This window comes from Nansenia antarctica (genome assembly GCF_963989245.1).
Source record: "Nansenia antarctica genome assembly, chromosome: 14".
Taxonomy (NCBI): Eukaryota; Metazoa; Chordata; class Actinopteri; order Argentiniformes; family Microstomatidae; genus Nansenia; species Nansenia antarctica.
In genome coordinates this window covers 31,781,824-31,794,323 of record NC_137684.1, presented here as the reverse complement: position 1 = coordinate 31,794,323, position 12,500 = coordinate 31,781,824, and the positions used below count along the sequence as shown (strand labels likewise).

Below are 12,500 nucleotides of genomic sequence, written 5' to 3'. Positions count from 1 at the left end.
ATCTAGGACAAGTCATGAAAGGAGGGTCCTGAAATATGATCGAGTGCAAAGATATAACACTTTTTCTTTACTCACAGGGGTCAAATGACCCTCATGGCTGATTAGGTGTCAACATTCAGGAGTCCAGTAGTTCTTACGTGTGTGTTCTGTCCTAGCGGAGCGGCCGTGGCTGGACCTGTGTCTCAGTGTGTACACCGGGGAGAAGGAGGGCCAGAGCCGGGCCTTCTACCAGATCTGCCACACAGCAGTACACCTACCCACACACACACACACTCTACTCACACACACCTAGAGACACACAGCACCACAGAGACACACTCTACCTAGAGACACATAGCACAGCTATGGTCATGTAGATGCCATGTAGGCTGTACAGTATTAAACACACAACAGTTGTAAATATAGTTTGTTAATGTTGTTCCTCGAGTTTGTCATACGTCATTCAGAATCAGAAGTTAATGTTGTTAACTGTTTTTTTGTTCTTCTAACAGACTCTGAATGTGACTGTTTGCGATATGTAACTCTTGTAAAATAAAATAAAAACTATTTCTTGACGTGGTCTTGATGTACAACTTTGATGTGTTTTTTATACATTTTAACAGATTGGATGTTGGTTGGTTAATACGTCTGCATTGCTGCATCATTTCAAACATGTTCTGCCACTAAATAAAGCTGCTCCTCGGTACCAACGCACGGTAGCACAGATAACCCGGGGCAGCTGGCTTCTGTTTCTGTTGGTATAATATACCATTATTATCATTAGAGGTTTTGACTCTGTCATGTTCACCCCAGGTCACCTGACCCGGAGAAGGAAAGCCGAGGGTCTCCTCACCTGGCTGTAACTGCACCTCGATGAGAGTTCATCTGTGAGTGATTGATTGGTTTGTGGCAGCCCCGCGGTGGTGTAGCGGTCTAAGCACTGGCCGCTAGTGCATGCTGCCCACCGGGGCCGGGGTTCGTATCCCGGCTCGTCAGATCCAGATATGGCCGAGGCACACAGGAAGCGGCATATTGGCCGGCCGCTTCCGAGGGTGGGATAGGAGTATTTCTGGACTAGGATCCGTCGCGCAACACCGCCCCCGTCTGGTGCTGGAGTAACGGTACTGGGCTCGAGGAGCCAGTCAGCCTAGTCTGCCTGGCGGCCTCCTCTGGGACTGCCGGCCACGGGGTCGGGCGGCGGATCCTTCGCAATAGGCAGGGGATAATTGGATGCTAAGTTGGGTTAAATTGGCTACCAAATTGGGTGAAAAGGGGATAAAATCTGAAAAACAAATTTATAAAAAATAAAAAAAAAGTTTGTGTTCCTCTCAGTTCTGTAGCACTACACCGCCCTCTGCTGGTGGTTTGGGTTAATGTGACTTTGTTGCTACTCCAGTGTGCCAGCATCGAGTTTCAATTAGGATGATTGTTGTTTGATGAAAATGTGATAGTCATAACTGGCTAAATTTGATTGATGCTTCTAGTACTGGTAGATAATTTTGTACATTGACGTAATCCTTCATATGTTTATAGGAGAACTCCTGATCATTGCACTTTACATGTTCTTGCACTAAGTTGTACAGTATATTTATTCACTCATACCTCAAAACAAACAACAAGTGAAGATGGCTTCAGTACAGAGCAGGCAGAGCAGACTCAGGGTCTGTTGGGGTCAGCATAGGCCTCACCCCTCATCAAAGCTCCAATACACATGAATACATGTCTGTATGACTCTCCTCACACAGACGTGTTCATTATGCTGCTGCTGCTGGGAACAGAAGCCCAGAGAGAGACAGAGGGAGATAGAGAGAGAGAGAGACACAGAGACAGAGACAGAGAGAAACAGAGAGAGAGAGAGAGACACAGAGAGAGAGAGAAACAGAGAGAGAGAGAGAGACAGAGAGAGACAGAGAGAGAGGTCCTGAAGGCTTGTCAGGTATAGAACCCTCTCCTCTATGAAAGGTTTGTTGTTGGTGTCCAGCAGGGAGACTGAAGCCTCAGCAGAGATCAGAGATGTCTCGAGGCCTCAGATCTGAGAGAACGAGCTGGCAGCTGCTGCTGGTGAGGCTGAGAGGCTGTCTGTTGGGCATGTTACTCTGAGCGGCGCTGTGAGGCTCAGAGATCTTCATACCAGATGGATTACCTGACAGCTACATCAAGGGTCAGATCGACCCACCCAGATTGTATTCCAGTCTGTCTGAGAGACGAGACAGTGCAGCTCTGATGCTGGCAAGTTACATGAAGGATTGTGTAGTTTACAAGATGTGTTTGCTGCTCAAATAATACTGTTTCCCTCTGCACTGGTGGGGCGGTGATGGAGACATCCATCTGATCCTGGATGCTCTTTTTTGATGGTGCTGCAACTAATGTACATTATGATGTCACAATAATGTTTACATGTAATAATGTTTACATTTGTCAACATGAATCAAACAAAAACAAAGTGTCCTACTTTCAAATTGAGAATCCCAATGCAGCTGTCTGGTGGAGGCATTAAATCCCACCCCAGCAAATAAAGGTACCGACACACGTAAGACTTTGCTATGATCATTTGGATTTAAAGTGCTTTGCCAAATGAACTATTGAAAAAACTATCGCTTTGATTGAGTATGTTTTGTTTTGCCATCTTCAAGGTACAAGGCTTCAACATGACTCCAGGCAGAGTCGCCCTCTGTGGACGGCACCTCCTAGGCTTCAACATGACTCCAGGCAGAGTCCCCCTCTGTGGACGGCACCTCCTAGGCTTTCTCCTTCTCCTGAGTCTCCTGGACACCAACAGGGCAGCGCTGCCCAGAACTGACCCGACCATAGATCCTGACTACCCCTTCCTCTTCACCTGGAACGCTCCCACGGAGAGCTGTGAGACCAGACACGGCCTGGGTCTGGACCTCTCCTACTTCCAGTTCGTCAGCAGCACCTTGAGGACCGACACCAACCAGAGCATCTCCATATTCTACACCGACCGCTTCGGCATCTTCCCGTACGTGGACGAGGACACCAGAGAGATGGACGAGGACACCGGAGAGATGTACGAGGAGGCCGAGGACGATATCGAGTTCTACATCCCCGGAGACCGACCGGGTCTGGCCATCCTGGACTTCGAGGAGTGGAGACCCCAGTGGAACCGCGACTGGGGCAGCAAGGACATCTACCGACAGATCTCGATCGAGACGATCAAAAACAAGACCCAAGGATTATCCGACGACGAGGCTGAAGACAAAGCTAAAGTTGTGTTTGAGCGCGGCGCCAAGCAGTACTTCCTCCGATCCGTTAGGCTGGGGAGGAGGTTGAGGCCCAATAGGCTTTGGGGATTCTACCTGTACCCAGACTGCTACAACTACGACTACAACCAGGATATGACATGTTACACCGGGACCTGTCCTGAGATCGAGCAGGAAAGGAACGACGAATTGCTGTGGCTTTGGGAGGAGTCCACCACCCTCTTCCCATCGATCTACCTGGAGCTGATACTCAGAGATTCCTACCAAGCCCGTCTGTACGTCAGACACCGCATCCAGGAAGCTATGAGGGTGTCCACGCTTCCCAACCATAACCACTCCATCCCCGTCTACGCCTTCATTCGCCCGGTCTACAAAGATAGTGTGGATGACTACATGTCCGAGGTCAGTTGATGACCATAACACTTAACTGTCATAAAGCCCATCTACATAATTGTCATTCAAATTCTGACAACACTGTGTGAAATTAAGTATAGTGTTTTGGTTTAATGTTTGGTTTAAATGCCGATTATTTGTGCTTTCTGCAGTATGACCTGGTGAACACCATTGGAGAGGCAGCGGCCCTGGGGGCTTCTGGGGTCATCTCCTGGGGGGACATGGATGTGGCTGAGACAGAGGTATGACCACTTCCTGTTTCTGTGTTCGTGCTTCATAAGCCACGCCCCAAAATAGAAATTGTCCAATCATATGACAAATACGGCAAAAGTCACTACAACTCAGACAAACAACTCGCTGATATCTGATGGTGAAAAGCTTCTAGATTAAATATTCTTTCATCTTTTTAAAAAACACGTCTATTACTTGCTGTGGTAAATCAGAAATGTGCCAACTCCCGCCATTGTAAGTCATTGAATGTCATTCAGTCACGGTCGGTCATTATTTCTCCAAAGCAGAACATCCAAAACACACAATCAAACTCAAACACAAAGGAGCCTAAAAAAACTGAAATTCTGTCGCTGAAACACTTCCTGTTTCTAGGCTATTCTCTTCATTCATCAACTCACAGTTGAGACCCGTCATTTATTTTTAAATTATTATTTCAACAATTATTTCTCCAAAGCAGAACATCCAAAACATTCTCAATGAAACTCAAACACAAAGGCCCAGGCAGGAAGTCCTCCCACATAAGCCCCTTCTTCTTCTTCTCTTCTGTTCTTTTCTTTCATTTACAATCCAGCCAGACAGACACAACCAAAGCCCCTGTCTCTCTCTCATCCCTTCCAACAGGACTCCTGCTTCGCTGCCAGACAGCACCTGGACAACGTCATGAACCCGTACATCCTGAACGTTTCCATGGCAACGCGGCTGTGCAGCGAGGCCCTGTGTCAGAAGAAGGGCCGTTGTGTGAGGAAGCGCTGGGACAGAGATGACTACCTGCACCTGGACCCGGACCGCTACCAGATCCACAGGTACCGGAGCGGTGAGCTGGCGGTGAAGGGGACGCTGTCACAGGAGGACGTGTTCTGGTTCGCCCAGAGATTCGACTGTCTGTGCTTCTCTGAGGAGCCCTGCCAGTTCCCCGTTATCCTGAACACCTTCCGCACCTATGACCCAAGGGGACACTCGCCTCTTTCTTTATATTTCTTGACCTTCTCAATGTTTTTATTCCTTTGTATCTTTTGTTTTTTCTTGTATTTGGTTCTGTGATAACATTGCCACGACATTAGACAGACTGGAAGTCTGAATAAAAGTGAATGAGTATACATCATAGCTCTTTTACATTTACAATCATACTCCTTTTCCATGGTTGGGAGCTATTACTATCTCAAATCAGAGGATTATTGAACTCATGAAATGGAAATTCCCCTAATGTCAATGGGGAAATGCAAATCAGTTGATCTGTGTGTACTTTCTCTCATAACTTGATTACCACTGAATGTTCAGTACAGTTACTACTACTTTACATACTCAGAAAACAGAAATACAGAAACATCGACTGGTGTGCAGTACGCACTATTCAACACTAGGTGGCGGTAGTAATCTATATGAATGAATGAATGAATGGACTTTATTGTCATTGCTACAGTACAGGTACCAAACAACGAAATTTAGGAGGGGTGGCTCCCCTGGTGTTAGGAAAGGGAAAAAAACATATTTTTTTTTAAATCACAAGAAGGGAAGGAGCTGGTTTACATAAATAAAGGCTATGTACACAATCCACTGTACTATACTGTACAGATAGACGACTAGGGTTGTCATATTGCACAATAGTATTGTTTCACGTTATTTAAACGGTTTGCAGGCTTGAAATGTACATGTTTGTGCCTCAGCACTACACCTGATTTTTTCAGTCCAGCAGCTGCCATACAATCCGTCCAGACTGTCCAGGGCCCAGAACTTAGGTCTTTGCTGTGTTCAGGGCCTGGATGGCCCTGTGGTAGAAGCTGTTCTTCAGTCTGTTAGTCTTAGCGGCCAGGGTCCTGAACCGCCTTTTCGAGGGCAGCCTGGTAAAGTGTACGTACCCAGGGTGGTTTCCACACAGTTTTCTAAAAAGTTACTCAAAGGACTGAATTTACTGAATTTACTAAGCTTCTGTGGAAATGTGGAAATGCTGATGTTACACAGCATAATATGGATGAATATAAATTAATGTTCTGATGCAAAAGCAGCAGCAGTACATGTGAACTGTTTTCATACAGTGATGACAATAAAATCTCATAACATAATTATTAAACAACAACAACATAATTGTCACTTTATAAAACAGTGTTCCTCTGAACTTTTGATGTTCAATTTCTGCATTCACAGTTCATATTCCTATACTGTGCACCCACATTTCAATTCAGTTGGATGACACAGCCATGACACATCATCCTGTGGATGATCTGTCTGTGGTTAGAGTGTCTGTGGTTAGTGTGTCTGTGGTTAGAGTGTCTGTGGTTAGAGTGTCTGTGGTTAGACTGTCTGTGGTTAGAGTGTCTGTGGTTAGAGTGTCTGTGGTTAGAGTGTCTGTGGTTAGACTGTCTGTGGTTAGAGTGTCTGTGGTTAGACTGTCTGTGGTTAGAGTGTCTGTGGTTAGACTGTCTGTGGTTAGAGTGTCTGTGGTTAGAGTGTCTGTGGTTAGAGTGTCTGTGGTTAGTGTGTCTGTGGTTAGACTGTCTGTGGTTAGAGTGTCTGTGGTTAGAGTGTCTGTGGTTAGACTGTCTGTGGTTAGAGTGTCTGTGGTTAGAGTGTCTGTGGTTAGAGTGTCTGTGGTTAGTGTGTCTGTGGTTAGACTGTCTGTGGTTAGACTGTCTGTGGTTAGACTGTCTGTGGTTAGACTGTCTGTGGTTAGAGTGTCTGTGGTTAGTGTGTCTGTGGTTAGTGTGTCTGTGGTTAGACTGTCTGTGGTTAGACTGTCTGTGGTTAGAGTGTCTGTGGTTAGAGTGTCTGTGGTTAGAGTGTCTGTGGTTAGTGTGTCTGTGGTTAGAGTGTCTGTGGTTAGACTGTCTGTGGTTAGACTGTCTGTGGTTAGACTGTCTGTGGTTAGTGTGTCTGTGGTTAGAGTGTCTGTGGTTAGTGTGCCTGTGGTTAGAGTGTCTGTGGTTAGAGTGTCTGTAGTTAGAGTGTCTGTGGTTAGAGTGTCTGTGGTTAGAGTGTCTGTGGTTAGACTGTCTGTGGTTAGTGTGTCTGTGGTTAGAGTGTCTGTGGTTAGAGTGTATGTGGTTAGTGTGTCTGTGGTTAGAGTGTCTGTGGTTAGACTGTCTGTGGTTAGAGTGTCTGTGGTTAGAGTGTCTGTGGTTAGAGTGTCTGTGGTTAGTGTGTCTGTGGTTAGTGTGTCTGTGGTTAGAGTGTCTGTGGTTAAACTGTCTGTGGTTAGAGTGTCTGTGGTTAGAGTATCTGTGGTTAGACTGTCTGTGATTAGAGTGTCTGTGATTAGAGTGTCTGTGGTTAGAGTGTCTGTGGTTAGACTGTCTGTGGTTAGAGTGTCTGTGGTTAGAGTGTCTGTGATTAGAGTGTCTGTGATTAGAGTGTCTGTGGTTAGACTGTCTGTGGTTAGACTGTCTGTGGTTAGAGTGTCTGTGGTTAGAGTGTCTGTGGTTAGTGTGTCTGTGGTTAGACTGTCTGTGGTTAGAGTGTCTGTGGTTAGAGTGTCTGTGGTTAGAGTGGGGCTACACTCATCTTAAGGGCAGTTCGATGTTGTCTTTGCAACTACAGGGTGACATAAGGGACACTGAGACTATCGTGGGGGGAAACAAAAGAGTGTCTGTAGCCAGACCGTGGGCTACATCTGCACAGAGCAGCAATGACTCAGTGAAATCTACTGGGCTACTGGGTTAAGAGAAACACTAGCCACTGGTCTTAGTTTAACACCTAAACAGCACCTCCATGCCCAAAGCAAAAGTAGAATGCGTAAATCCAAAAGTATCTCCATCATTTTCCCTGAGGTGATATGTTTGTGTACATGTATTTGTGTGTGAGCATGTCTCTGTAGCAAATAACAAACTCCTGCCTGTTGCTTCCTTCATGGATTTTGTTTGAGCCTGTGAAAAGCCCAGAGGCGTGCTGGGAGCCTCGGCTATAAAGCCCCAACCCAGGATAGGATACCCAGAGAAGAAGAAGGAATCTTTTTAATCCACTGCAGATGGATTTTCCCTCCTTCCCTCCGCTCTCCTGAACCCAGCTTCATCTACCCAGAGAGGAAACACTGACCGCCTCTGGCTGAGAAGCTCAATATCATCCATCACACAACAAAACTTTGTGTCGACATGTTTGAGTACAAGTTAATCTATTATCCACATCTTGTCTTTCTAGAACGCTCTTCAAAGCTTTTCAATGAAAGATAAGACTGTGAACTAAACATTTGCAGTATTACAAGAGCCTGTTTACTGCGAAAGAAGAAAGGGAAGAAAGGGAAGAAAGGGAAGAAAGGGATAGGTTTGCAGACCCGTGATCTGTGTGGACACAAGTCAGACATCAATATGAGAACAACATTATGTATGATAGATATGATAGATACTCTTCATTTATCTATGCTATGAATATGTACACACTGGATGGCTCTGCTCTGTGTGTCTCCCTGGCTGGTTAAAACGTCACAACATACGAGTATACACCAGCACTGGCGGACTCAGGGGGGGGGGGGGGGGGGGCAGGGGGGGCAACCGCCCCTCCTGGTGCCCGCACGGTTGAAAAACGTCTCGCTTAAGTGCCCTTTTTTTCTTTTCGCCCTTCAAACAGAGTCTGCCACTGTACAACAGTATACAAGGCAGTTCCCAAAACGGCAAACACTGTCAAGGCAAAGTGAGACACAAATATACCGCAGCAAAGAAACATCATAATAGGTGACCTTGACATTATCATTATTGAACTCCTTTCAGCCAATCACAATGCAAGCAACCTTTCACCAACTTGTTGTATAATTGGATATCCACCTCAGTGTTGTTTACGGTATGCTGATCATGTACGTTACGTGAATGGTCACATTCAACTTCCAACTTATATCATTAGCAAGATATTTTGAATTCAATAACTTGGTTTGTGTGGTTCCTTCTCTGTGTGGTGGTCTTCCACTTTTCATGTCAATATTTCTGGTGATATTTACGACGTATAGTGTCCCAAGCATGTTTATGTCCAGCCGATACCATGTGTTTCTAGAGTGGCCGAGCAGCAGGGGGTCTGGGGGTGGTGGGTGGGACGACCACACAAAACATACTGTCATAGTCAGCGCAACCGTGCCACAACTGTTGAATGCTACAGAGCATAGCATAAACTTGGCTGCTTGTCAGCCTCTTAAGTCCCTTGAACATAGGGTCATGCTTTTGCCGTAGTTTAATTAATTCAATTGAATGGAAAAAAAGTGTGTCCAAACTTCTGACTGGTTCTGTATGTGTGAACCAGCTGTCTCCTGACAGACGTGTCCTCAGAGTGAACTGCCGCTAGTTCGCTAGCTCCATTTGTCAATATTTACGCCTTCTGAGTGGAGCAGCTCAGAGGCCTTTGGCTGGCCTTCGGTTGGCTGGCCTTCGACTGCAGGAGTCCAAGAGACTGATGTGTCTCTGGGATAGAGAGTTGATGTGTCTCTGGGATAGAGAGTTGATGTGTCTCTGGGATGGAGAGTTGATGTGTCTCTGGGATAGAGAGCAGGCAGGCTGCAGTCCTCTTGTCTTGATTGCCTATGTTTTCATTTTATTAGAAAGATGCAGTGAAGACAGACAGGAAAGTAAGGAGAAGAAGGGAGAGAGGGCATGTCAGCAGGGATTCAAATCCATGCCGACATGGGCACATGTGTGCACTGTAGACCGCGGTGCTAGACCACTGGACCACCCCAGGCCATGGTGCTAGACCACTGGACCACCCCAGGCCATGGTGCTAGACCACTGGACCACCCCAGAACCCTATGGTTGGGATGGGATATCAGGACACAACAGAGATGAATTCTTTACATTTGTGGTTCAGGCCTCCTGCGTCTTCCTTACACACATACAGTATAGCTTTACTAAAAATACATTGTTATAACAGTTAATTTAAATATCTAATTTATTGTAACTATTAATAAATTGGTTATTTTGTATTGATACACTATCCTCATTCTCCCTATCTGCCTGTAAAATGGCGCTCTACCATTCCTGCTAAAACAGCATCATGACATACGCATGGCCGGGTTTTCACATCGACTTTATTTTAATGTGCTGAGTTGACATCACGTAAACTTGAGTCATCATCAGATATTGAACCATGCGTAAACTATTACCATTTTTCTTGTAAGTCATGCACGGTCATAGCAATATTCTGGGTTGTTTTTCCTTGATGCTGTGTTGTTTTCTATGAAGGGGGTTAGGGGCTCGGTTATGAAGGGGGGGAGGGGCTCTGTTATGAGGGGGGGGGCTCGGTTATGAGGGGGGGGGGTCTACTGACCCAGTGACACACATCTTTAACCCCTCATGTTCTACTGTATCCATCTGCCAGGGAGCGTCTGTGCCTCTAAAGCTGTCACGCACACACACACACACACACACACACACACACACACACACACACACACATACACACACACACACACACACACACACATACATAGACATAGACATAGACATACACATAAACACACACACACACACACACGTTTCTGGTTGTCCTCATTTGATTTGTCATATCCTTTGTATGAACTCTATTTGAACCTTTACCTTTGTATAAACTCCACACACACACACGCACGCACGCACGCACGCACGCACGCACGCACACACACACACACACACACACACACACACACACACACACACACACACACTCACTCACACACACACACACACACACACACACTCACACACACACACACACACACACACACAGGCTAAATTAGAGTATGAGGATGATGCTGAAGGAAACAGAAACCTGCTTGTATCTGAATATTCAACTAGAAGAAAAATGTCAAATGAAAAATACACAACGTGCAGCTGTTTACTCCAAATATCCAACATCTGGAGAACGTTGTAGAATGTTGTAGAATGTTGTAGAATGTTGTAGAATGTTGGAGAATGTTGGAGAATGTTAGAGAATGTTGTAGAATGTTGGAGAATGTTGTAGAATGTTGTAGAATGTTGTAGAATGTTGTAGAATGTTGGAGAATGTTGGAGAATGTTGTAGAATGTTGGAGAATGTTGGAGAATGTTGGAGAATGTTGGAGAATGTTGGAGAATGTTGGAGAATGTTGGAGAATGTTGGAGAATGTTGGAAGAATGTTGTAGAATGTTGTAGAATGTTGGAGAATGTTGTAGAACGTTGGAGAATGTTGGAGAATGTTGGAGAATGTTGGAGAATGTTGGAGAATGTTGGAGAACGTTGGAGAATGTTTAGAGTTGTATGAGAGAGACATCTGAGGGACATTGCACATACGGTCAGTTCATCTGAGGACATTCCATTACTGGCTACGAGACGTTGTGGATTAAAGAACCATGTCTGGTTACTATAGCAACGGAAAGATTGGAAAAACAATATGGTTTTTTTTGTGAATACGACATCCACACATTGAGCCAATGCAATGATGGGCCTGCAAATCTCCCAAACATGAATAATTGTGGAATGATTCCACTGGAATCCCAAATTAGGATTTGGAACTCATCCTGTTCAGCATAGCACATAGAGGCTAGTCTAACTAGGCTAGACTCCTACAAGGGAATACTCCACTCCTACTATGTTACCCTGACATGGGGGAGCATGTGCCAGATTAAGTCAGTGATGCGTATGAAACATAAACAGGCTTTGAAGCAAAGCTACTGGAACACAACTCTCTGAGCAGATGAGACTAGCTAGGATGTGTCGCCGTGCGTCAAGCATTACAGAAAGGGGAGCTGTCTTATTCAGTTATCAGATGTGCACATGCAGGGAGGACTCTCTAAGCTGCTGTATGGACCAGCCTTCACCACAGGCCGCTGAACTGTTATTATCTCCTGCAATGCTTCTTATGTATGAACGTGTTGACGACTGAGTAAGTTTCTGTTTATTAAATATCCAGTAAATCGTCAACAAACTCCGTGCCCAGAGCACATTTTCTTGTCTAATTATTGGTGGTATTTTCACTATTTGGGGAATTTAGGCATGTCTACGTCGTCATGGTTACAAAGATGCCACTTGAAATGCATGAAATCCAAGTTTATTTGTGTCTTACACACGTTCGCCTAGTATTTGACTGCCTGTAGCCCAATCACGAATGATCCCAGTATTGTAGCTTCAGACGGACAAGTTGGTTGTTATTGTGCTTGCTGCAGCCCACGATATGTTATTGCTCATATATATTTATATTAATCCTGTTCTTTTTCCAACTGCTAAGACAACAATATAGTAAGCTAGTTACTTTAGTTAGCTAAAGATATTGGCCCCCCAAATCATTTTACAACTTGTTTAGCAATTATGTTACGATGTTTCTGTCAAACCCCGCCGTGAAGGTATCTAAGCAACGTAATGTAGCTAGCGAACAGAAGTGGGGGAAAAACGCCAGATGAGATATATAAACGGGTTATTTTGATAAACTGGACACATTTTGGGAAGATAATGTGACGCCAGCTGGTGAGACCATAAACCAGTCGCAGACTCGAAGGGCTTCGAAAATGAAAGTGAAACTTATTGGGTCAACAATATCTGTTTTTTTTGTTTTTGTTTTTCCTAAAACCAACTTTTTAACGTTTTAAAGTACGAATAAGTATAATTTGTGGATTGGCTTCACTGTTCTCGTTTGCCGAAGGCAACTGGTAAGGGAGACTTAACTTGTACACATTCTTTCATTTTAGGACGTGTTCAAAAGCAAGAACTGTGTGTTCATCTAATTGTGTCTAGTTATGTGTTTTTAGCATGTCAATGTTC

General features: G+C 45.0%; 2 protein-coding genes across 2 annotated transcripts in view; both read left to right on the top strand.

Annotated features, from left to right (window-relative positions):
• The window catches only part of LOC308170080 (protection of telomeres protein 1-like), a gene marked incomplete at both ends in the record, with an annotated part of 62,273 nt that extends 60,749 nt beyond the window's left edge, over positions 1-1,524 (top strand). The window contains 2 exons of the mRNA XM_080544812.1: positions 156-247; positions 1,513-1,524. Coding sequence (XP_080400938.1) covers positions 156-247; positions 1,513-1,524 — 104 coding nt within the window. The remainder of the gene's footprint in view (positions 1-155; positions 248-1,512) is intronic.
• A 1,103-nt stretch (positions 1,525-2,627) lies between these two features.
• LOC308170079 (hyaluronidase-5-like) overlaps positions 2,628-12,500 on the top strand; it is a gene marked incomplete at both ends in the record, with an annotated part of 10,596 nt that continues 723 nt past the window's right edge. The window contains 3 exons of the mRNA XM_080544811.1: positions 2,628-3,602; positions 3,746-3,835; positions 4,446-4,739. Of these exons, the coding sequence (XP_080400937.1) occupies positions 2,628-3,602; positions 3,746-3,835; positions 4,446-4,739 (1,359 nt within the window). The remainder of the gene's footprint in view (positions 3,603-3,745; positions 3,836-4,445; positions 4,740-12,500) is intronic.